The 26,770-nt window shown below is 39.3% G+C and overlaps 3 protein-coding genes across 3 annotated transcripts in view; all 3 read left to right on the top strand.

The window, feature by feature from the left end:
- Window positions 1-3,678: 3,678 nt before the first annotated feature.
- atp6v1f (ATPase H+ transporting V1 subunit F) lies at window positions 3,679-6,045 on the top strand. Its single transcript, XM_017493887.3, has 2 exons — window positions 3,679-3,935; window positions 5,566-6,045. The coding sequence occupies exons 1-2, from the start codon at window positions 3,778-3,780 to the stop codon at window positions 5,765-5,767; spliced, it is 360 nt and encodes a 119-aa protein (XP_017349376.1). The 5' UTR covers window positions 3,679-3,777; the 3' UTR covers window positions 5,768-6,045.
- A 10,376-nt stretch (window positions 6,046-16,421) lies between these two features.
- On the top strand, window positions 16,422-19,830 carry lamtor4 (late endosomal/lysosomal adaptor, MAPK and MTOR activator 4). Its single transcript, XM_017493888.3, has 4 exons — window positions 16,422-16,531; window positions 16,748-16,828; window positions 18,860-18,977; window positions 19,087-19,830. The coding sequence occupies exons 1-4, from the start codon at window positions 16,529-16,531 to the stop codon at window positions 19,182-19,184; spliced, it is 300 nt and encodes a 99-aa protein (XP_017349377.1). The 5' UTR covers window positions 16,422-16,528; the 3' UTR covers window positions 19,185-19,830.
- A 2,767-nt stretch (window positions 19,831-22,597) lies between these two features.
- Window positions 22,598-26,770, top strand: part of snd1 (staphylococcal nuclease and tudor domain containing 1) — a 59,692-nt gene continuing 55,519 nt past the window's right edge. The window contains exons 1-3 of the mRNA XM_017493842.3: window positions 22,598-22,853; window positions 24,989-25,138; window positions 25,342-25,462. Of these exons, the coding sequence (XP_017349331.1) occupies window positions 22,776-22,853; window positions 24,989-25,138; window positions 25,342-25,462 (349 nt within the window). The 5' untranslated portion in view covers window positions 22,598-22,775. The remainder of the gene's footprint in view (window positions 22,854-24,988; window positions 25,139-25,341; window positions 25,463-26,770) is intronic.

Genomic DNA, 26,770 nt, shown 5'->3' with positions numbered 1-26,770 from the left:
ATGGTTTGGTCCTCTGACATTATATGCTCTCCTCCTAATCGCATGTACGGATCATGGTGCCAACAGGGCCAACTGCTGCCGGTCGATCCCGAACATGCGTTCTCTGGATAAAGAGTCCTCCTGAGGCCTCCTAAAATGCAATTAAAACTAAAAACTCTTCAAGATATCATTTTAATATTTTAAATATAGTATGCTGCCTAGGACAAGTGTAACTCCAGCATCAGGTGTTTGACTGATAATTGAACTAATCAGCGCATCAATGTCCAGATCTGAAATAGAGCTGAAATTAGTCTCAGTGCCATACTGAAGACTTCGTCGTCGTCGTCGTACTGTTCAACAGCTCACACCCAAACAGGTAGAATGTCCATGACATTCCTGTCTTTCTAAGTTAGGTCAGATACGCTCTGGTGAGACCATACCTGTGTAAGAAAACACATTGAAATGTAGACTCTTCATATTTAAAGCACTTGTGTGTGGAACTATTCTGATTTTTTTATTCAGATACACTGAGAAATTAACTGTCATTACATCATAATTCCATTTTATCTAACTCTCCTTATGAAATCTAAGTAGTTCTGTATTGCACAATGCACACTAATAACATCAAACACGTCACCAATGTTCAAACTATTTCATTTGTTTCGCAGTTGTCTGTTGTAAAATATACAGCACACACTATGGAGAAGGTAACAAGCACTCGCACCCCAGAACCAGAAATAGAAAATTGGATATAAATAATTGGTTGTTTCATAATTAAAAAAGTGATGTTCTGTGCTGGAGATAAATATGTCTGTCCTGGGGGGGAACTGTATAAATGTTGCTTGTATGGGTAGTCTGTCATTAGAAATGTGTTGATTTTTCAAGACATATAAATGATTATCATCACCTTGGTCGCCCACCAGTCCTAGAGACAGATATTCAAATTGTTAGTGTGAGTTGGGGGTGGAGGACTGATTCCAGTTGCAATAACATCTCTGAGAGACTGTCGTGTAACTCCAATAGCATGGGAGTGATTTGATTATCCTAAGGAAATAGAATATTAAACTATTCTTTTTCATAATCATACATAGTCATGACATTAGTCTAGGATTAGACTACAAATAATAATTACCCGAGTGTGTCTCAAATGGTCCAATATCCTTTATAGAATATGACAATGCTGCTCCAATAACCTATAACAATGTTCCATGCTGTTAAAATTTCTTGATAGCTTACTTTCTTCATAAAATATCACAAGTTTTTAGCTCTGTGAAATATCTCTGTACGTCGTTGCACTAATGCAATGCATCAAAATTATGACAACTAATGCAATGCATCAAAATTATGCAGTTTAATATAAAACACCCTTTAAACATATTGAAAACGGCAGGAATATCACAGTGTATCCTACAGCTCACACGTGCAGGGTCATATGCAGTCATATGTTTAAGCGGACACACTCGGCCTCGAGTATAATTGAGTATAATTGAGTGCTTAATAACTTTTTCAAAGTGTCTGGTTTATGTCAATAAAAATCTGAATTGTTACAGCCTAAAAATGCACAGTAAGATCAATATGTGATATTCCTGTGAAGTATTAAGTCACATATCCTGGTTTTAAAATCTGCAAAGACCAGAAGGAACATGTGAATCAAAAGTTTTGTCCAATTTTAGAAAGTATTGCAAAAAAAATTACAATTCTTGGTTGATGAGGGACCTTTAATTGTATCATTGTGTACTTATCTCTGAAGCTGAATAATTGTCAGTGAAGATTAGTGCATGCTTCCCTAGCTCTGTATGTTCCTTCCTCAATTATTACAAGTGTGGACTCCAAGCTCTTTAACTTTATATGGAGGAATAAACCTCATTGTTTGAAAAAAGATATAATTTGTAATAACCAAGAAAAAGGAAGACTTGGAATGTTAGACCACCAGACATCTAATTAAAAAAAAAACTTTAAGATAAAATGGATACAAAATAAACTAAAAACAAGACCCTATGTGGAATATTTCCTCAAATTTAACTTTTCAGCAGGCTGGTGGACTCGAATTTTTACTATAACTTTTTGTTGTGGGGAAACTACCAATAAAACTGTGAAACTTTCATAGAAAAGAACTTCTTATTTGGACCTTAACATACAAAAATACAATTAAAAAACAATTTTCCTAAAAGATTGGTTTGAAAAGGGAAGGGTGCACAGTGGCTTAGTGGTTAGCACGTTCGCCTCACACCTCCAGGGGTTCGATTCCCGCTGGGGCCATGTGTGTGCGGAGTTGGCATATTCTCCCCCTGCTGTGGGGGTTTCCTCCAGGTGCTCCGGTTTCCTCCCCCAGTCCAAAGACATGCATGGTAGGCTGATTGGTGTGTCTAAAGTGTCTGTGGTGTATGAGATGTGTATGTGATTGTGCCCTGCGATGGACTGGCACCCTGGCCAGGGTGTACCCCGCCTTGTGCCCGATTCAATTCAATTCAATTCAATTTTATTTGTATAGCGCTTTTTACAATAGACATTGTCTCAAAGCAGCTTTACAGAAATATCAACACGGTATACAGATATTAAAGGTGTGAATTTATCCCAACTGAGCAAGCCACTGAGTGGCGACGGTGGCAAGGAAAAACTCCCTAAGATGTTTTAAGAGGAAGAAACCTTGAGAGGAACCCGACTCAGAAGGGAACCCATCCTCATCTGGGTAACAACAGATATTGTGAAAAAGTTCATTATGGATTTATATGAAGTCTGTATGGCGTATCCCGATGCTCCCTGGGATAGGCTCCAGGTTCCCCCATGACCCTGAAGAAGGAGTAAGTGGTAGAAGACGGATGGATTGAAAAGGACATACTATGGGTTATACAATTAAGGAGGATGGATCGTTTTCACCACATACAGAGCACACTCCATTCCACAAAAAATCGAAGATTTTATAGTTTTTATTCCTTTAGAAGGTGTAGATATTAGAACACTGGAGATATTAGATATTGGAGCACTTCTCCTCCATATATTGTCATATAGTGTCATATATTGGAATATTAATATGGGATGTATACATGTGTATTGGGAACACATAAGGAATATATCATCAAAAGATTTCAAATTGAAATTAATAACGAATGTTTGTTCTGTACAAATGAACCAGAAACATTATGGCACCTATTTTGGAACTGCCATCATGTTGAAAAAACATTCTGCATTGATGTCTCTCAAATTGTCTGTAGAAAAATATCTCCCTTGAAGAACTTTTCAACACAATGAGAAAGATGTCAATCTTACTTTTGTTATACATTTCTTAATTAGTTTTGGGAGCTTCTTTCTTCACAAGCTCGGAAAAGAAATTATTTTGAACTACAATGTTATTATGAGATGGTAAAAACTATGAAAAAAAAAATAGTAAAGCAACAAATATTTGTTAGCATCTTTATATTATTTAACACAGCAATGCTTATGTATATGGAAACCCCTGATTAATAATAATTCTGTGTTGTCTGTCTTTTTCTTTCTTTCTCTTTTACCTCGTTGTACCTTTCTTGGAATGTTATATATTGGCATTAATTTTTCAACTTGTCTAACATGCCTGGTGTTTCGATAGATAGATAGACAGATAGATAGATAAATATATAAATAAATACTTGGACGTAGTTCCAGTAACGTACAGAACTCTCGCGAGATCCGAAAGCTTCTGCGTCAGTCGGTCAATAAGCGGAAGTGAGTCTGTCACCTGACTTTAGCATATGATCCACAGACACAGCAGAAGCAGGAGAACGATTCAGTCTTTTAACATTTGTGATCAATATTAAGAACGCTATGGCTGGACGGGGTAAATTAATCGCAGTCATAGGGGATGAAGATACATGTACTGGCTTCCTGCTTGGAGGAATCGGAGAGCTGAATAAAAATCGCAAACCCAATTTCTTGGTGGTCGAAAAGGACACCAGTGTCACTGAGATAGAGGAGACGTTTAAGTAAGTATTAAGTATGTTTGTGTTTGTGTCCTCTTCTTAAGCACGTACATCTTCGAGACGTATTATTTAGGGCTTGTGGTCTTCCCAGTGCGTCTCCAACACACTTCACAATGCCCATGAATTAGGAATGATGTGAATCTGATGTTTTCAAGAGACGTCTGGTTTACGTCACCATTATATGTAATTTAATTATTCTCCTGCCCTGGCATCCCTAAATATTTCTATTGTCTGAAGTATAATTGCACTAACATATAGATATGGATATTTCTCTGTTTTTGTTATTCTTCTATGTGGCTTGTACACAGGTCCATGGTGCAACACAAGACTATATCAAGTGCATATACACAACAAAGTGTGACGAGTGCTGGACAATAAACACACCGGACGGCACGTGTTAAATAGACAGGACAGAAGAACAGTGTTGTGTGTGGGGAAAACTAGTGCATGAATTTTCTGTAAACTATTGGTTAGCGTAGCAGCAATATTACAGAAGGAGTAAAAGAGTCTCATGAATAGTAGAGAGTCCATTGCAACATTGTGAAATGCAGTGTGTAGTGGTATTGAGTCATACTGGTATTGTGTTTGAAAAGTCCCAGTGAGTGTTGGGAGGCAGCAGGGCATTGAGTAATCTGACTTCCTCAGGAAAGAAACTGTTACGGAGTCTGCTGGTGGCGGCACGGATGCTCCCGTATCAGGACACCCTTGCTGTGTGGAGTGCTGCCTTGTTGTCAGATCCAGATGTAGTGTCTCTGGTTTTCAGTTGTGAGCACGTTTCTACAGTCATTCTCAGTTTCTGGTTTGCATGTGTAGTGATGGTAGCCAGTCACTGATGCTGTGTATTTCTCCAAAATATGTGGGGTGGTCATATGTAGCAGCCTCTCTGAACATGTCCCAGGGTCATTTTATATATATATATATATATATATATATATATATATATATATATATATATATATATATATATATATATATATATATACACACACACACACAACAGTGCTATAATATAGTTAGAGCTACCTCGTCTTTTTTTTTTATATGCATTAAAAAAAAAAATCAGTTGGCTTATTAATATTTTACTGACTTAACAGTTCTAGGTTAGCAAAAAAAAAAAAAATTTATTGAGCACAGAATTGTGGGACCAATCTGAGCAAAAATTGTTCAGATTTTTTATATAAATGGGATGTGAGGGTATATCTCAGCAACAGTGTGATGTAAAAACCACATCCTAAAAAACATTCTGTCTAAATCCCATCTCGGGGGTGTTGCAATTAACAAATTAGTAAAAATCCTCATAACTTTTGAACTACTTATCATTCGTCTGTCCCATGATTCCCTGGAAGGTTTCAATATGCAGCAGGAGGACTGCAGGACTTGGGATGCCATTTAAGAGATGCCCAGTGTAGTTTCAGCCTGGGTTTCTGGCTGAATGCCAAATGCTAAATGAAATGTTAAAATAAATATATAAATAAATGCTTCCCGTATTTGCTAACAGTTTGGGGTCCAGGGAAGCTATAACATGCAGTTTAATTAGCTCTATAATAGACTACTATGAGGTGTTAGACAATATAAAATTTAACAGTTTTAGTGTTTACAGCTTGAATGTGATTTATGTTTATTTCCCAAACAGGAGTTTCCTGACTCGCAACGACATTGGTATCATCCTTATTAACCAGTTCATTGCTGAGATGATCCGGCACGCAATAGATGCTCACATGCAGTCCATCCCTGCTGTATTGGAGATCCCCTCTAAAGAGCATCCTTATGACTCATCCAAAGACTCGATCCTGCGTAGGGCTAAGGGCATGTTCTCTGCCGATGATTTCCGATAAGTGTCATGGCATCGTCAACCTGGTCAAGCATCGAATGCTTTTAAAAATATAAATGTTAATGTGGATGTTGTCAGTGTTTCCCTTTCCATTATACATTTAAAGAACTTGAAATAGGTTTACCAATAAAAAAAAGTGTGACGTGTAAATGTGGAGATGTGATTTTCCAAGAACAAAAAAAATAGGTACTCTATGTATTGCATTATAATAATTCTGTGTATGAGTCTTGTGAACTTGAAGGGACTTTTTCATGTTAATTAAAAATGTATAGAAAATATAAAGTCTGTCCTTTGGTTAATTATTTAATAACTCAAATGCAATTACTGTGCAATCACTGCACTATCCAATACCCGCAGTTGTGGGTTTTAATTGGAGAAGGGGGGAAAAGTGCTTAGAAACAATTTTCCAGGAGGCATACAGGTATTCCATATTTGCCTTAATATTTCAACATTACTACTGCACTGGCTGCTAAACCCTTAATCATCAATTGTTGATTAACAAGAGAAGAATATGATCAATTGGCCCCATTTATTATTCTTTCAGTGAAGTTTTGTGTAAACGTTTACATAAACCAAACCAGATTAAAATTTTCCACCTGACTGACACCTTCCAAAAACAATGAAACCCCCCCACCACCACCACACACACACACACACACACACACACAAAACACCATAAAAGGTAAAGTGCACAGACAGCTGGGAGCACAAATTGAATGATCAGGGTAAAGGCTGAAAAACAGAAGTTGGAGTTATTTTTAACTCTACTATGCCAATAAAGATATTGAACAAAAATAAAAATTGAATGCTAAATCCTCCACCAGTTGAGTCTTTTGCTTAAGGCTCTGCACAGACAGACCGGCCCGTCCTCTGTTTAAACACTGCCATTTCCTTTATCATAATTGACTGATTTGTTTTATTTGCCTTAATTCATGGGTTTGTGTTGTCTCACTTTCTTTATTTTTTATATATATTCTTTAATTAATGGCAGTAATATAAAAGGACTGGTTTTCACTAAATGTTCTCAGTGGTACTCTTAGTCCCTGACCTAGTGAACTAACATTAGGATGTGTTTTTGATTGAGACTCCAAAGCTCTTATGTTGTTCTGAATAAGGAAGTCTGATAAACTCTGTAATGAAAATAGACATTTACACCTGACAGTATATTCCAGGTGTAAAAGTACAGTAATCCAAGCAAATTACATGATGTGAAGTTGATTAGGTAAAGGTTTACTTTAGTTGAACTTATTGTGCGGAAATTTACACACACTCAGGAGCACGAGTAGGATAAACGTTCTTCGTCCTTCCATATTTAAGGAATTCCCACAAATACCAAATTTCTTGTGTAAATTCTCAAGCAAATGGTTTAAGAATGAAATTGTTGGTAAACAATAAATGAAGCCCAGTGTTTGTCAGTAGAATTCCTGCTTTAGGACAACATCGTTCCTGCATACTAGCTACATGAGCTTGCATAATACGAACAGCTGCAAGTACCCACTGGTTGAATACAGTCAATTAAAAAAAAGTTTACACAGGTTTATATTTTCACCACCTGTGAAAAGACTAATAGAAAGGTTTAAGGGGAGAAATAAAATTAAATAAAAAGACTAAAGAAAAAGGATCAGCTGCATGTGTGGCTCCAGATATAGGAACAAAGCAGGCAAGACGGCTAACAGATGATCAGTGTGCAGTATATTAAGCTACAATGATAACAATCATTATGGCTCTGGACTGGATAAAAGCATCTGAGTGTTTATTTTCTTCCTCAACCCTTCTTTGAATAGTTTCATAGTAGATCATAAACCGAGCTAGCGGAGACCAGAGCGGACTGGGCAGGAGATGGCAGAAGGAAGTGACGTATCAGGAAGTGAGATGGGGTTTGAAGACTATGGCGGGAGAGATAGGAGATATGGAACATGGTACGATTGAGAAAACTGAAAAAAAAGGAAAAGAGAATGTCTAACACAGAGGAAACAGATAGCGAGCAAAGTGTTAGCTTAGCAACAAAACAGGAATAGGAACACAAAATAATCATAAAATTATCTCAAGAAGGGACAACGTTTGGTGAGTGGAGTCCGGTTCAGCTAACACAATCAATAGACAAAGTACTGGGTGAGGTCGAAAGTGCTAAAATATTGAGAAGTGGATCTCTGCTGATTAGTTGTAGAAATAAAGCCCAGCAAGGGAAAGCCATGCAACTGAATAAAATAGATGGTAAGAGACTTCACTGTTTGGTGATTGGATATAAAAAATGGGTTCGAGGAGTCATCTCAGGGATACCTACAGGTGTTACAGAGGAACAAATAAAAGACAATATCTCAGGAGCAAAAGTACTAGAAGCAAAATGTCTTAAAACAACTAGAAATGGGGAGAAATGCAACAGCTTGGCTATGATGATTAAGTTTGATGACTCTAGACTGCCAAGTAAGGTGTACATAGGATATATGAGCTATGAGTTCAGGCCATATATTCCTCCACCACTGAGATGCTTTAAATGCCAAAAATATGGCCATGTGATGTCCGTCCATCGGTGTCGATGAGGACCATTTATGTCATCTATTCACTTGGGAGGTGGGTCCGGAGATGGCTGATCAGTCCAATCCGGGCCTGGAAGAGTCTGTTGCAGTGAGGACAAGGATAAGCAGGTTGCTGACTGGGAGATCTGTAACTGCTATTCCTGAATTTGCACAGAGCACATTTTTCAGCTGCGTCTGCCAGCCTTTTCTGCTTGAAGGCTGCCGCACCGGCATTGATTTGACTGCGCCAAGCAGATTTATCAGCAGCAACACTCTCCCAACTGCCAGGGTCAATGCCAAATTTCTTCTGCGAGGCCTTAAGGGTGTCCTTGAACCTCTTATATTGACCACCGTGAGATCTCTTGCCTTGCTGTAGCTCTCCATAGAACATCTTCTTGGGTAGGCATTCTTCCAGTATGCGGACAACATGGCAAGCCCATCGGAGCTGTGCCTTGCGCAGCATGATGTGGATGCTTGTCATGCCAGCCTGACTGAGCACCACTGTGTTCGGTACCTTGTCCTGCCAACTGATCTTCAGCAGTTTTCTCAGGGAGCTCATGTGGAAGTGGTTGAGTTTTTTAACATGTCGGCTATACACAGTCCATGTCTCACAAGCATAGAGGAGAGTGGGTAGAACCACCGCTGAGTAGACTTTGAGTTTGGTAGCAAGCTTAATGCCTCTCCTATCCCAAACATTTGAGCGGAGTCTGCCAAAAGCTACACTGGCTTTAGCAATCCTGGAGTTGACCTCATCGTCTATGTGGACGGCTTGTGATAGGGTGCTGCTCCCACATCACTGTCCTTGAAAGCATCCATAAGCAAGGCAGAGAACATGAGGCTGAAGAGGGTGGGGGCTAAGACGCATCCTTGTTTCACACCATTCGTAACCTCAAAGGGTACGGAATAGTTACCCTGGTCCTGGACTCTAGCAAGCATGCCATCATGAAATTGTTTCACCATTTCAATGAAGACTTCCGGACATCCAAATTTGGCCATGATTTTCCAAAGGCCTTCCCGGCTGACGGTGTCGAACACCTTTGTTAGGTCTACGAAGGTGATGTATAGCTGGACATTTTGTTCCTGACAGTTTCTTGCATCTGCCTGGCAGCAAAGATCATGTCAATGGTGCTTCTCTTCTTTCTGAAACCACACTGACTTTCTGGCAGTAGGCCATGATCAAGGTGCTCTGTGAGTCTATTCAGCAGAATCCTGGCAAGGACCTTTCCTGTGATACATAGTAGAGAGATTCCTCTATGGTTGTCACAGGATTGGCGATTTCCTTTGCGTTTGTAAATGTGGATGATACATGCATCTTTGAATTCCTGGGGTATACGTTTCTGCTTCCACATCCCACAAAACATCTCTGTTAGTCTTTCCACTAGCTTAGGCCCAACACACTTGTAGATTTCCGTTGGAATGGAGTCTGCTCCCGGAGCTTTCCCACTAGACAGGAGCAAAATGGCCTTGTGAGTTTCCAGCACTGATGGAAGGTCAGCCAATCTCTCGTTTATCTCCACCTGGGGTAGGCTGTTGATAGCTTCATCATTGATGGAAGAGGGTCTGTTTAGGGCACCGACAAAGTGTTCAGCCCAGCGCTCCAGTATCTTCTCCTTCTCGGTTATGAGAGTGCTGCCATCAGAGTTCAAGAGTGTGGCAATGCCTGATGTTACTGGGCCATAGACATCACGAAGAGCACTATAGAAATGTTTCATGTCGTGTCTGTCGGCAGCAGACTGAATATCATCAGCCTTTCGGCTCAGCCATGTGTCCTGCATCTCGCACAGTTTTTTCTGCACCGCTTGGCGGACTCTGCTGAAAGCATCTTTCTTTGCTGCGGACTTGGGGTCGATGCTGACCACATGCTGGAGACGGTGCTTGTCCTCTAGCATAGACTGTATTTCTTCACAGTTCTCATCAAACCAGTCTTGGTGCTTTCGCGCAGTGATGCCGATAGTTTCAGATGCAGTAGAATACACCAGCTGTTTAAAGGCCGCCCAACATTGCTCTATGTCATTGGTATAAGAATATGTAGTTTCTAACTTGCTTGTCAGAGCGTCAGACAGAGCTTGCTCAACGTTGCAGTCTTTCAGCCTGGAGACGTTGAGGCGTTTTGGGAGTCTAATTCCCTGTGGGCGTCTGGGAGGTTGAATTCTAAGATTCATCTTGGATATCAGTAGCCTGTGGTCTGTCAAGCAGTCAGCACCACACACTGCTCTGGTCACACGGACATCCTGCCTGTCACTCCTATGGACTAAGATGTAGTCGATCAGATGCCGATGCTTAGACCGTGGGTGCATCCAGGTTGTTTTGTTCCGGTTGGGCAAACGGAAGACTGTATTGGTGATCAGGAGATCATATGTTGCACACATCCTCAAGAGCTGATGTCCATTGCTGTTACAGTTGCCAATGCCATGTCTACCAATAACTCCCTCCCACGCGATATGGTCCGTGCCCACTCGGGAATTAAAATCACCAAGAATGATCAGTTTATCTGACTTTGGTACTGAAGCAATCAGAGCTTCCAGATCCTGGTAGAACTTGTCTTTGACTTCCTCCGAGTTGGTCATGGTTGGTGCATAGACACTAACAAGTGTGGCTTGCTTTCTTCCAGGTAAAGGTAGCTTCAGCATTATTAGCCTTTCGTTACTTCCCTTTTGTAAGCTGGAGAGTTTATTCTCCAGACTCGTCTTGATCGCAAATTCAACTCCAGATTCCCGACGTTCATCGCTGCCCCATCCACTCCAGAAAAAGGAGTAGCCAGCTCCAACTTCAGTCAATTGGCCCTCGTCGGCCAAGCGTGTTTTACTCAGGGCTGCTATCTCTATATTGTATCAAGCAAGCTCTCTTGCAATCAGGGCGGTTCTTCTCTCTGGTTTGTCAGTCTCTGCACGATCCAATAAGGTGCGTATGTTCCACGCACCAAGAGTGAGGGAAACTTTTTGGGTTTTCTTTATGTTTCGACCGCGAGAATGGGATTCCCTCCAGCTGCGGTAAGCTGGTCGGGGTAGTTGAAGCAGGCTATTTTTAGGGCACCTTTTCTAGCCCCTTCCTCAGGCTACGGAGGTAAGCAGCGCTATCCTAAAGAGGGCTGTTTAGTCGCGCAGACGGCTGCCAAAATCCATTTCTGTTTCAGGTCGATGGAAGACGACCCTATGGCCTGAGCCGCCTGCGTACAGGTCCGCTACTATGGCTGCCAGTGCATCCACACCTGCCGCGACGCAGCTCACCCATCGCTGCAGGACTTGAGTACGGATGATGACATAAATGACTTGCGCGTGAGTTGGATTAAAGTGAGGGAGAGTTGCGCTACGTCAGCCTCACTCTCTCATCCAGGCCCCACTTAGTCCAGTGTCAAGACGTAGTCTAGAAGGCTGGAATGGAGACTGGATGCAGTGGATGACCAAGGTGTCCTACGTGTCATGCTGTGCTCTTAGCGCTCCACGTCGCTTTGCTGGGTCCGTCTTCCTGCCCATTGACCAGCTGATGGTTCCTCCACGCAGTCCGCCGGATCCAGTCTTTACATGCTATGGGTGACAAGCCCTAAACTCACCGACGGTTTGAGACCCGTCAGCTACCCTCAACCTGGTTTAGCCGGCCAGTCGAAGCCGTTGCCCGTGGTGTGGCCGCTGCACATACTACAGCTTCTTGGAGCCACAGGTGAGAGCTGAGCGTCATGTGGGGACCAAAGGTGGACTAGCTACCCCCGCAGGAATACGACTGCTACCCCCACCAGAGGTACTACCCCTCCATGAGCACACCTTACACCACATGGCCATATAGCAGCAATATGTAAAGGCAAACAGAGATGTGGTAGGTGTGCAGGTGAACATGAGTACAGGAAGTGTGGAGAAGGAGTAAAGCTCAAATGCTGCACTTGTGAAGGAGAGCACAGTTCAGCTTACCGTGGCTGTTAAGCCAGCAAGAAGGCAGTGGAGGTGCAATGAGTGAAGACATTGCAAGGAATTACGTATGCGGAAGCAGTAAAGAAAGTGTCTGGTGAAAGGAAGGACTATAAAACAGAAAATAAAGATAGACCTTGTGGGGTGTGTGAAAATATTGCAGTAAAGAAAGATATGCAAATTATGAGTAAGTGTGTATTTGTGTTGTTTATGGTTGAGGTTATAAATTGCTCAGCAAAACCGAGAGAAAGACTGAAAAGATAAAAATAATAGTTAAATCAGCTGAAAAATACCTTGGTATTAAAGGACTCAGCTGTGAAGGAGTGGAAGAAATGTTAACTGCAGGAATCTCTAACGCTCAGTCATGGGCTGGTGGCTCTTCATGATCCTAGTTATACTGCAGTGGAATGCCAGGAGTCTTATAGCTAATGGACAAGAACTCAGAAAGTTTGTGACTGATCTGTCGGATAAACCTCATGTAATATCTGTGCAAGAGACGTGGTTAAAACCACGTAATTTATGTAATTTATGGATATACTACAATCAGAAACGATAGGGAAACGGGTAAAGGTGGAGGGGTAGCAACTTTTGTTAGAAATTATGTGAAATATAACCTAATCAATAAAGGTAAAGAACATGAATCTGTGGTAGTCAGAATATGGACAGGAAAAGACAGTATAACGATAGTCAACTTTTATAATCCCTGTAATAGACTGAGCACTGATACACTGAATGCAGTATGTGAGTTGACACAAGGGAAAATAGTAAGGTGTGGGGATTTTAATACACACAGCAGAATATGGGGGAGTAAGAACACAGATATAAATGGATCAGTAATAGAGGAATTTATAGACAATAAAAACTTGGTATGTGTTAATAATGACAATAATGACAACTGAAATAGCAGTAATCAGCACAGGTTTTAGACTAGTCGACAGTAGGTAGTGATCACTATCCAATAATAACCAGGATAGGAGTAGATATACACCAGGATAGCAAAGTGAGAATATCAAGGTGGAGGTTAGATAAAGCTGATTGGCAGATGTTCCAAATGCTGAGTGAAATAAAATGCATGGAATTAGTGAATAAGGATATTACAGATGAAAATTTCAAGAAGAAATTAACAGAAAAGTGACTACGGCAATTATACAAACAGATGAAGAAACAATTCCTAAAAAGACAAGAAGTAAACGAAGAAAGAGCATGCCATGGTGGAATGAGAGCTATAGTATAGTAATTAAAAAGAGAAATAAAGCTTTTAGGCAACTCAAAGCTCACCATACACTGGTAACATTGATTAACTATAAAAGGGCACAAGCAGTAGTTAGGAAAACAATTAGATCAGCCAAGCGTTTATATTGGAGACAATTCTGCAATAAAATTGGAAGAGAAACCCAACTATCAGACATATGGAGAACAATTAGGAAAATGAGCGGAATAAGAAACAGTGTAGAAATACTAGTGTTAAGTAGCAATAATATAAATGCGATCAGCAATGCAGAAAAGGCAGAACTTTTGGTAAAAACTTTTGTGAAGATCCACAGTACTGAAAACCTATCCTCAACAGCTAAGCAGTGTAGAGATCAGACACTTGCCCAAAACCCAGGTATAGTGGAAAGAAGAACTACATCAGGGGGAGAGTTGGACTTGCCATTTACTCTATTTGAATTAAAAATGGCCATATCAAATGCACGGCAAACGACACCAAGGAAAGACGGTATATGCTATAACATGTTAGGTCACATGAGAGACATCACACTTGATGTAGTATTAAGAATGTTCAATATGGTATGGAATACAGGAAAAATCCCACTAACATGGAAACAGGCAGTTATAGTGCCAATACTCACACCTGGCAAAGACCCGTCAGATCCAGCAAGCTATAGACCTATAGCATTACCGTTACAGCTAGGCAAAACTATGGAGAGGATGGTAACAGATAGATTAGATCACTATATAGAAAGTAAAGGTCTTCTTTAACCTTATCAGTCAGGATTTCGTAAAGGGAGGGGGACAATGGATTCTATATTATGCCTAGAGTCAGAAGTTAAGAAAGCTCAGACTAACAAAGAAAGTGTAATTGCTGTATTTTTTGATGTTGAAAAAGCATGTGATATGCTTTGGAAAGATGGACTTCTAATTAAACTCCACAAATTAGGAATAAATGGTAAGATGTATAATTGGATGTTAGACTTCCTGAACAGAAGAGCAATAGAAGTTAGATTAGGAGCAGAGCACTCAAATAGGTATGCAGTGGAAAATGGTACCCCACAAGGCAGGGTATGTAGCCCAATACTGTTTAATATTATGATTAATGACATATTTGATCAGGTCGGAGAAAATATAGGTAAGTCTCTTTATGCCGATGATGGGGCACTCTGGGTTCAGGGCTGAAATATAGAATATTTAAGAAAGAAAATGCAACATGCAATAGGGAAATTAGAACAGTGGGCAAATGAATGGGGATTTAAACTATCAGTTTCACAATCACAAGGTATATGTTTCTCTAAACGTCATAAAACAGTACCATTTAAATTATATGGGCTAGATCTTGAACAGGTCAAGGCTGTGAGATTTTTAGGAATGCTTTTTGATGAGAAGCTGACCTGGGGTCCGCATATTGATAAAATTAAGAACAAATGTAAAAAGATTAATAATGTTCTGAGATGTCTGTCAGGGCGAGACTGGGGAGCAAGTCTGGCATCGCTCATAAATATATATCAGGCTCTTATGAGGGCAGCCTTTGATTATGGCTGCCTAGCATATATGTCGGCATCACAATCAAATCTTAAAAAGCTTGATGTGGAACAGGCACAAGCACTTCGGATATGTACTAGAGCATTTAAATCATCATGAGTGACTGCATTACAGGCGGAGACAGGAGAGATGCCATTGTGTATCAGGAGGGTTAAGATCATGCTGGCTTATTGGGTAAATCTACAAGGGCATAGCAGGGTGCACCCCACGAAAGCCATCTTACAAGAATGCTCAGAGTTTTATAGGACTAACTTTAATAGCTTTGGATGGTTAGGAAATGCAAAGGCACAAAATGCAGGTCTCAGTCAGCTACAAGCCCCATTGTGGCGATACCAACTACACCACCCTGGAGATTCATAAAACCATCTGTAGATAAAATATTACAACAAATATTAAAAGAGAATTAGAAAATAGCACGACAAGGGATAATAATTCAAAACTATGTGGACCAGTATCAGGATAAATTACTCTTATATACAGATGGGTCAAAACAGCCTTCTTCGGTATGAAGTAGCAGTCAAAAAAAGGGCGACCGATTATTTATCAGTGTACACTGTAGAATTATTAGGAGTCCTATTGGCACTGCAGTGGTTGGTAAAAAATCATCAGAACCAAGATATCGCTATAGCTTCTGACAGTCTATCAGCACTATCAAGCATACAGTCTGGGAAAACATCATGCAGACAAGACATTGTCTACCAAATACTTTATCTGCTTCTCATACTTCATGCTAAGGGGCTGAATGTTTCCTGCTTCTGGGTTCCTGCACATGTAGGGGTAGAAGGAAATGAAACTGAGGATATACTGGCAAAAAGATTGATAAAACATGAAACAGTTGATATACAAGTACCATTAAGTAGAGCAGAGATCAAAACCATTATAAAGGGACACGTGCATAAAATATGGCAGGCATACTGGGACACAGCTGACACCAGACGACTCCTATATGCCATACAAAAACAAGTAGGCATGAGTGTGAGGCATGGCAGGAACCCAAAGGAAGAGATGATAATTACGCGTCTTAGAATAGGTCATGCTGGCTTAAATCTAGCATTAAACAGATAAGGAAAACACCCCACTGGACTCTGCACACCATGCAGTACACAAGAGACGGTAAAACACATTCTGTTAGACTGCAAAAGGTATGAGGAGGAAAGAACTGAGCTAAAGATGCAGATTGGAAAACAAAACATAGAGAACTTGCTGGGGAAAACATCTGGGTAAATGCACCTTCCCCTAATAAACTATCTAAAAAATACTGGGATAAGTGAGAGACTTTAGTAATCTAGTAGGAATAGCTAGTATATAGTTATTTATCTCTTTATTTTCTTTTATTTATGTAGTATTGTTTTGGTATTATTATTATTATTATTATTATTATTATTATTATTATTATTATTTTCCAATTCCATTTTATTTTTTTCTGCCAATCTACTGCCCACACTCCAGTCCAGTAGGTGGCGGTAATACACAACAAATTGTTTGCCGACCGCCGTTAAAAACAATCACATGAAGCACATCACATGATATAGCGAGCTTGTCACGTGAGGCACGCAGGAGTTTTCGGCGCTTCCTGTTTCTCCTGAAATAAAAATGGTATGTTTGTTTATTCCTTTGTTTTTGTGTGTCCTGTATCGAAAGTAGCTTTTTTGTTGTTGCTTTAAACACGTAATGGAAAACAGCCAAGATTTTAAATAATTGTAGCTAATTTTAGCTGTCCTTTGGAAGTGTAATGCTATCTAGACCAAATTGTGTATAATTGGAAGTTTTCGTTATGAGCGGTGTCCATGTGTTTATTTTCCTCTGTGGTAGACTACTGCACTGACTCAGGGTTTGGAGAGAATTCCGGGCCAGCTTGGATATCTGGTGATCAGCGAGGACGGCGTGCTTGCCGTGAGTTGTGTTGTGTTGTGTTGTGTTGTGTTGTGTTGTGTTGTGTTGTTTTGTTTTGTTTTTTGTTTTGTTTTGTTTTGTCATTTCTAAACTATGCCGACTAGGCATGTGCTGATAATTAGATAAAACACACAGGTTTAACAAGTGAATATGTCTGTATGCTGATTGATCAATACGTGTGTATATACACAGTATAACTCCTCTAAAGGTAAGAGCTGCTGCGTTGTTTACTGCGGACACTGTGAGCGGCCATGTAGGTTTGACGTCACTTCCTGAGCTCCCTGAAGATTTATCGGTGTTTGGAAACTGATTTACGACCTTTAGTTGAATGCATCTTTAAACCTGTGTATTATTCTAGGAAAGACTTAGGAAGACTTTGCATGACATGTTTTATCTCGATGCTAAGTTTGACACATTTTGGTTAATTTGTGCTCTGGTCAAAAGAAACACATATTGCCCACAATTTGAACCAGCAGTTTAAGTAAAAAGTGTTTTTTTTTTTTTTTTTTTTTTTTTTTTTTTTTTTTTTTTTTTTTTTTTTAAAAGAGTAATTTTCATTGTTCCCAGGAGCAGAAATACATTCTTTTTAGATCCATGTCTCCATGTCTAAAATATTTCTGTTAACACGGTCAAACTACATGTTTGCAGTCAAGATTTGTGCACTTCTTATTTTTAAACATCAAATTCAATGCACAGTCTGTACAGTTCCTTTTGTCTCACTTTTGCCCCCTTTCTGATTCCTCCTGTTTTTATGTAATTGTTCTTCTTCCAGATCTTATTTTAAAACAAAATTCAAAACATATTTTGAATCCAAAACCAACTGGCCATGTGTGGGTGGGAAAAGGTAGTTGCTCATTCAACTAATTACCTAAATTTAATTGATAATTCGGTTCATTTAGACTAGACAACCAGGCTTGACTACTGTCAATCCTGCTGGATCTATACATAGCTTAAATAAAATCTTTCCAGCAATGTGAAGTAGGTTAAAAGGTCTCAACAAGTGACACACTGTGCCACGATCAAAATAAATTTTGGAAGAAGGCAGAAAGAAATTTATTGAAATATATCAGTCTGGAAAATGTTACAAAGCCATTTGTAAGGCTCTGGGGTGCCAGTGAACCACAGTAAGAGCCATTGTCTCCAAATTGAAAAACCTGGTTCAGTGGTGAAGCTGTCCTGAAGTGACTGGCCTAATAAAATTCCTCTAAGAGCGCATAGATGACTCATCTAGGTTGTCACAAAAGAACCCAGGTGAACATCTAAGGATTTGCCCACTGCTAACCAGGAGGACCATAAACATTCACCTCATGTTTGCAAAACAAACAAACACTCTGCTGATTCCCAAGCCTTTGGTAAAATGTGCCACAATGTGCCTCCCAGGGAAGGGAGACTGTCCAGTCATCAGTCTGTGATCAGAAGCTGATGGATTATGTAGCTTTTTCCACAATAACCTATTAATATTTGTGTTGAATAAATGATTGAAAATGCAAATTATCCTTGTTTTGTTCATCTATATCAACTTTAATCATAGGCACTGTTTCAAAGATGATCAAAAGTTTGCTTGTCCAAATATATCAAAGCCAACAATTTCCATGGGGCATACTTATTTTTTCACGAGTGTATTTGCACTTAAAATTTGTTCTAGTGTTGACACCGTATTAATTCTGATTTGATAGTGTGATTGTGATTAACTTGTGTAATGTCAGATTTTTCAACAGGTATGTGTACACAAATTTGACTCCTTGAACAGCCAGACAGGATGTACATCAGGAAATGTGTTTGTGTAAAAATAAATAAATAAATAAATGAATGAATGAATGACCCAGAATACATTTGAATTTTTGCTAAAAGTTGTGACCAGTGGGAAACTGTGGTCAAAAAACCCATCAGTTGATAAATTAGACCCAGTGGTTTAAAATGCTTAAAACCACAAACTAACATATATTTACTATATTGTGTAAACAAACAATAGTGTAAAGCGAGAATTAAGATGAATTCTTAAACTGTTTCATGCTGTTTTCTTTCTGTTAGTCTTCAGGAGAGCTAGAGAATGATGAACGTGCAGCAGGTGTGATCATGCAGATGGTCCGCACAGCATGTCGATTCAGGCTTCATGGTGCAGCTGAGCCTCCTCTTAAACGCATGTCAGGTGAGATATACAGGTTGATGTACTCTATGCAGCAGAGAGATGTTGCCAAAAATGTGCACAAATACAAATGAGTAATTCTAATCTAATTCTCCTCTAATTTTGTCCACAGTGATATTTGAGGACTATGTTTATGCTGTGACTATCTCTGGACAAAAAGTGTTTGTAGTGAAACGTCAGAACAACCAACGGGAACCTGTGACTGCCTAGTGTTGAAAAGGAAATACAAATTAAAGGACAAGTAATTTCTACAAAATAAATCCTTGGAATAAAATGCACCACATTAGGCTCATGCCAATTTGAGGATGGAAAAAAAACTGATGAACATTTTTTCTGTAGTCTGATGCAAGAAATCATGCTTAAAATGCTTAAAACACACCTGCGGTATGTCATAACTCCTCTGAAAATATCTAATTTTGTTCCTCAATATGTATTTTTTGGGGGCTGGAGGGAGGGGTGGTATCAGACTTAATGACTGTACTAATACTGTCTTGTATGTGGATGATGTTTAAACTGGGCAATGCATTGTAATGTGGTTTGTTTTTATTTATTTTTTTGTGTGTGCATGTGCATGCATCTGTTCCACTAGCAACAAAACGTCAGTATTTATCCAAAAAATAATTGCCTTTTCATAAATTTGTTGTTAATTTTCTTCTATTTCTTCATTCATGTTGTACCTTTACTTGATAGGCTCTCAACCTTGGGGCTGCAACTTCACATGGGAATGTCTGAGATGCGAATGGGGTCAATATTTACCAACCACAATTTAACCTTTGTACTGGTATTTATTTGACATTTAATAATTTTTGCATCTGTCAGATTATTATTGTTATTATTAAAGTTTCATTAGCCTGCATACAGTATTTGCCTGCATTCAGTTTGGAGCAACTCTGAAGTCCAGACCTCAGTGGTACTGCATTCACCATATTGTCATTTTAATCAATGTGCATGTGAACAGATGTCTCAACCATGCTCTTAGGTTATTTGGAACCAAACCATAACTGTGTACACAGTGAGCATAATCAATTACTTGATACTATTTTATGTATGAGTCAAAGATTATTAACACAAGAATCAGTGTCCAGCTTGCATGCAAGCTCAATATGAACAGCAGTTGTTAAACTAGTGGGGGGGGGGGCCCACTATCGTTTAACCAACCTCTGCCCTAGTTTGACCTCCAAGGGCCCAAAACAATTAACCCCCATGTTGGAGAAGGATGCATGTAGGCTTCTGGAAAGAGACATTTTTTGCTCTTCTGGTTTGGTTTATTGTGCTTTCTGCACAGTGTACATTTTGAGATGACTCACTGGATAGATGAATTAGCATGAAGATTTTTGACATAATTTTAACATGTAATTATGCCACACTTGGGCCTTGTATGCATGTCTACTCTGGATGAAATCCTCCAGTGTTTACTCCTCCTGATGCCTGGTCAGCTGTATTTAATGCAGGTCTGATGTACCACCATATGATTCTCATTATTATTATTGTACCTTTATTGGCAAAAGGTCTTACAGCATGTACTTTCATTTAAGACATGCAGTTCCTTAGCAGTGTAGTACTATCAGTCCAAACACTAGATTCTTTAAAGTGGGACCTCATTTCTGAAGTCTTGTGTAGACTGACTGATGATAAACAGCAGTATCATAGCTTCACATGTGGCAGCAAAGTAATTACTGGATTTCTACTGACTGTGTAGCGGTCTGTGACACCACAATTATAGGAGTCCATAGAGATGATGTGCTCAAAATAGTGGAACAAGTGATTGAGTTGCTCCTGTGGCACATCTGTAGTTAGTCAAGCTGTTGCTTTATCTCAGACTCAAAGCCTGGTTAAGGTTCCTCTAGAGTGGTGGTGAGCGTATTAGCACTAGGGGTGGATCCGTGTCCTCTGAGACAATATCATGCATTATAATTTCTTTTCGGGTGGGTAAAGAACACACCCTCTTGATCTGCCAGCACAATGTGAGTGCGAGCTTGTTGGTGCTATCATCAATGCTCAACCTATCCATACCTTCTGCAGCCCCTGAGTTGAGGAGATAGTGGAGATTTACACACCAGGATTAACAATGTGACTTTGTTGGAGGTCATAGCCAGTAGCCTTTCCCTTGTTTGATATCTATAGCTCGCTTCCTGAAACAAGATGATCAAACACCTCATGAGCTGGTAAAAAGGAGAGAATATTGCATGAAGAAACCATTAGATGTCCCTGAAAATCTTATTTATCAGTTTGTGCTACTCTGGACTTTAGTGCACGTGCCTTCCTGGTTAGCAGTTAATCATAGTGGCTATTCACAGGCAAAGTTTATTAAAACACAATCTAAAATCCAAATTGATAAGCATGGTAATGGCAATAATCATGAAACAAGAAAATCAAAAACAGAATGTTACCAGAATGGTCAAAAAACAGGTAAGGCAAACATGAAAATCACAGCTCCGAAATTATACACCACGGGAGACTGGTTTGAATGAAGGTTTGAAAACCTTGTGCTGAAATAGTGTTAAACCAGGATGTAAGTAGTGTAGACATGGATTTCTGCTGGCAGGGAGGACTGTTGTGGCATGAATTATCTGGCAGCTGATTTATTATTAAAATACACACTGCTTTTTGAATACATTGCTGTTGATACTAATACTGTATAAGGTCGGTACTATATTAAAACATTTGACCAAAGACAAATTGGTGAACAGCTTACATGAGCTCAAGCTTGACTATGTCAAAGGCTTTATAACAATTTATAAATTAAAGTGCCTACTCATTATCTAATTCAAGTTAGTCTAAAAGATCTAGAATAAAATTGAACATTGTTTTGTACTTTCATAAATCGTGACTGAGACATAGAGGTATATAACCATCTGCATTTAACCATGGCTTTAACTGGTTATGTATAATGTGGTGATTAGTTTATAGTCGATATGTAGTAAAGCAATTGTAAACCGTTTGTCTAAACATAAAATATTACTGATGTAATGATACACAAAATTCAAATTCTGTGTGATTTTAATACAGTGACGCCTCATTGCTCAGTTGTGCTTCATTTATTCATAAAGCTATATAACACCATATGTTCGATGGATTCCTACAAATGGGGTTACGTTCAAATACATATTTCTCACGAACTTATACACCTTAGCAACCACTTAGCAACATCATAGCAACCAACCACGTGTGATACCAGAGCAAACGGCTGTCAATGCCCTAGCAACCTTTTAGTTATTATTATTATTATTATTATTATTATTATTATTATTATTATTATTATTGATTAGGCTTGTCGTAATTATTTTCTAGTAATAATATTTGCATTGTCCGTTGTATTTTTCCTTTGACTCCTCACTGTTCTTGCATTGGACAGTTTCACTTTTGGCTTAATTTATTGAACAATTTAATAAACAAGACGACTTAAACTTGATGTTTTTTCTTTTTAATAGCAGGGCTAATTCTATGCTCAGTTAGCTAATTTAATGCGGTCGTGCGTTTTGTTATCTTCACACTTTTCCAAAAATCTATGCTGACGTGTCGCCCTGTTCAGTGACCCGGATGTTGTTCGACTTGACTACGTAGGGGTGAAGTCTCCCTATGAGCGCGCGCCTGGGAATTTGACCCCGGAAGTGTAATTCTTCGACGTGTACATCCCATGCATGTTTCCGTGCTCTTCCGGGGAAGCAAGTCTTGATCCACTGTGCTCAGCATTGCCTCGTTGGCTTAAACAAGAAATCTAGAACAGTCCTATAAGACTATTGGTTCTAAAGCCGTTTTTTAATTTATTCCTGTACGGGTTTGTTTCCAGAGAACGCGGTCATGGCCACTTCAGTATCTGCACAGGTCCAGAGCAGCACGTCTCAGACTCCGGCGCTGCAGAGAGGGATTGTGAAAATGGTATGAACATATGGATCATGTGAAGTTATTCCGCTCTGCAGTCGCCTAATCATTTCCTGCTATTACTGTGTGTGTGTGTGTGTGTGTGTGTGTGTGTGTGTGTGTGTGTGTGTGTGTTAATGTTAATGTTAATGGAGGAAAGTTTTAGCCAGACACTGCAGCTGTTAAGTCTTTTTATCTAGTGTACAGTCACACTATTAGCCACATGGTTATTTATGGAGTATAGCTAGCTCGATCAGTAGTTTTAAAATGACCTATTTAAAGTGACTTAAAATGTCCTTGTTGGTTTTTATATCAGTCGAGATAAGCAAACTAAGGTTAACGGTTTTCTCATGTCACGTGGGTTACTGTCCTGCTGGTGTTTAACTTAACTACAGAAGAGTCGAGAGGATGTCTTACATGGATCATGAGTTGTGCATCTGCACCACTTTCATGTCGGTGTGTACAGTAGAAGTGTAATAAAACTCAGGCACTGACCAAGCATTCAGTTTGGGTTTCAACGTTTAGGCAGCCCAGAGAGTTAAATTATTGTCTCATCAAAACAGAATCTTTTTCCTCATTAAGTGCCTTTCATATTCCTTTTATTCAGGAGCGCCTTCCCTCTAGCCTGTCTACGATAAAGATCTGATTTATGAAGTATATCCGAGATGGTTGTCCTTCTGGCAGGTTCTTGGAGCTTTGTGTGGGTCGTTGGTCAAGCACAGCGTGGTCAAGAACACTCCCTGACTAAGGCCCTTCCAGCCTGGCTACTGAGTTCAGCTGGATGACCGGGTCTGAGAAGGAGTACTGGTGCTTCTTCCATTTTCACAATGATGGAGCCCAGAAGTTTTATACCTTTTACTCAGATCTATGTCCAGACACAATTCGATCACTGAGATCCGTAGAGAGCTCCTTGATCTTCATGGATATGTTTTTTGATCTGACATGCACTGTGAACTTTGAGACTTGTGCACACATGTGTGTCTTTTATAAATCATGTCCAGTCAATCGAATTGGCCACAGTCAAATTCAGGTTACATCTCTTGAGATGTAGTCCAAGCAAATACTTAACAAAATGAGAGAGTTTAGTTTTTGATGTTAATAGTTTAACAAAAAAATCTTTAATATTAATATTTTTGCAAAAAAAAAAAGTATAAAAATACGTCTTTTGCTTTGTCCTCACAGATTATTGTATGTAGATTAATGACAAAAAAAATATATGTAAGAAGTAGTATTTTTAATAAAAACTATAACAATAAAATGTGCAAACACTGAAGGCTTCTGAATGCTTTCTGAAGCTACTGCAGGTCAGGAGCGTCAGACCTGGTTTTAATAACAGGCCACGGTACTCTTAATCCAACGTCAAGTGGGCAAAGGACTTGTCAAGTGGGCAAAGGACAGTCATTTGAGACAATTTTGCCATGAAAGTCAGTCAGATTTGTTATCTCCAATGTTAGATTCCTGAAGTTTCTCAACTTATGGGATGGCAGATTTCATTAAAAAAAAAAAATACCATAAGTGCACAGGAAGCTGTACCTCATTTATTACTGATGTGTACATGCAGGTATGTGCATAAACGAAAAAAGTTTCAACACAGAATGTAGGAATTTGAATGTGATATGATTTGTGTAATTTGTTGAGACCATGTGTATACAAAGTGTCCTGGTGGAAAATAAAGACACAAGTGAAATGTGTTGGCTCAGGACTGCTTGTTTGTTTAAAATAAGCTATCAGGACTGCTAAAGATTTGAATTGTCTGATTTTTTCAGTTGATTTGAACCTTGCTTCATTGGAGGATGTCATACATTTGGCATCAGTTGTGAGTTATATGTGGAGTCATTACGCCTTCATTGGTTCTAGCTTAAAAAACCAACTACCAACTTGACACGGCAAATCTACTGAAATAAGTAGCTGAGTCTCGGATATATCTCTAGTCTAAATTTCCAGAAGAGTTCCAAGAGTCCGCTAAATCAATGAGAAGTTTGTTTTATTAAGTCTAGTGCTTCTTGCTCTCAGGATGTAGCTTAATATCTGCTGCTGTTGCAGGAGTCAAATAATTTACACTGGCTTCGGATTTGTGACGTCTTTGTAACCACTCTTGACATTGCTCTGCATGATGATGATGTTACTTTAATGAGAGGTCATGGTCTGTTTAGGTCCTGTCTGGATGCGCCATCATTGTAAGAGGCCAACCACGGGGCGGCCCTCCTCCCGAGCGGCAGATCAACCTGAGCAATGTGCGTGCCGGTGCCCTTGCCCGTCGTGCCACCCAGAGCCAGCCTGAAACTAAGGACACCCCAGATGAGGTGTGCATCAAATTCTCATGCTCTAGCCTTAATAAAGCTCAAAAATTTTATTAATCTAGGTTTGTGTTTTTGGGTAAACTGAGAAATAACTTTTGAAACCACTGAGTCAGAAGTTAATGAATTCATGGATTGTTCTCTCTCTTGTGCTGGGTAGACATTAGTGCTTGATTACTGGGTGTCCTGTGTTTGTGTGTATTCTGTAGCCCTGGGCTTTCCAGGCTCGCGAGTTCCTTCGCAAAAAGATGATTGGCAAAGAGGTGTGCTTCACTGTGGAGTTCAAAACCCAACAGGGCAGGGAGTACGGAGTGTTGTACCTGGGAAAGGGTAAGACGCATTGCTGTGTCTCATTACTTTTATATTATTTCAAATGAGTAGGTTTAAACCGTTTCAGTATTGATCTCTGGCTCTGTACCTGTACACCGTTTATTGTGTACATCTGTGTTATAACTACACTCGGTCGTCCTTTTGCCCAGGTATTACCCACACAGGGCCATATTAGCAGTGGGCCTGCAACTAATGGTTATCCTGATAATTGATTAATTTGGGGGGGGATGGATTCATCAATCTGGATTTATCAATCTGGATTTATCAATCTGGATTTCTTTGCAGCATCAGCTAACACTACCAGAGAATTCTTCACAAGGTTTAATTAAATAACAGGTCACTGACATTTTATGAGATAATCTGTTACTGCATGAGAATCTTATCAAGTGTTTATGTAAACCAAATGAGACCCTTGAATTAATGCAAGGTGACCATGGTCTGTACATTGTTTTTGCAGCTGTATGTCTGCATTTCATGCCCCAATTTGTTCATTTGGACCAGACAAATTCACAATAAAGGCTTTCTTAGCAGAGGGTGAATGATTGATTATTATTTTTTATTTTTCGGAGGTGTGTGAAATCGACTCTGATCTGCAGTCACTTTGCTATTTGTCATTTTGTCGCTTTGTCATTAGTAAAGCTGGAAAACCATGATTTTAACAGGAATTTTTAAATGTACTGATAATGTAAATTATGGCTGTAACTAACAATTATTTTCATAATTGATTAGTTGGGTGATTATTTTTAGATTAATCGGATGGGGTGGGGCAAACTTTCAGTAGCATTTTTTTTTTATTTAAAATGAAATCCAAAAACTGAGAGTTTCAAATATAAACTTCAGACTAAAATTTTATACAACTGTTTGTCCAATTATATAAGACTTAAAAAGAACCCAATACACACAGACACACATCAGAATATATATTATTAATAGTAAGTCCTAAATTAATAATAAAAACTCCATTTTACTGCACGTTATGTTTTCTGTTACTCACTGCCTTTAATCATATTGTTTTACTTTTGATCATAGTGTTTTAATTAGACATTACAGATCTTACTTGCACTCCATGTGATACTGTGTATCACCATGTATATACCGCGAGTGAGGAGCAACGAGGCCTCGTTACTAACAGATCACTTCCGTTATAATAAACGACAAAGGTTACACTACAAACACGCACATACATCATATAATGACAATAAACAAGCACTAAACTAAACCTTTTAAACAGCTCGGACCAGTTTCCCCTGCCCCTTGCACACAGTGGAGCATTTTGGATATCAACATACGTTTGTGCTTGTGCACCAC

Source organism: Ictalurus punctatus, chromosome 19 (assembly GCF_001660625.3).
Source record: "Ictalurus punctatus breed USDA103 chromosome 19, Coco_2.0, whole genome shotgun sequence".
Taxonomy (NCBI): Eukaryota; Metazoa; Chordata; class Actinopteri; order Siluriformes; family Ictaluridae; genus Ictalurus; species Ictalurus punctatus.
This window is presented reverse-complemented; position numbering and strand designations above follow the sequence as displayed.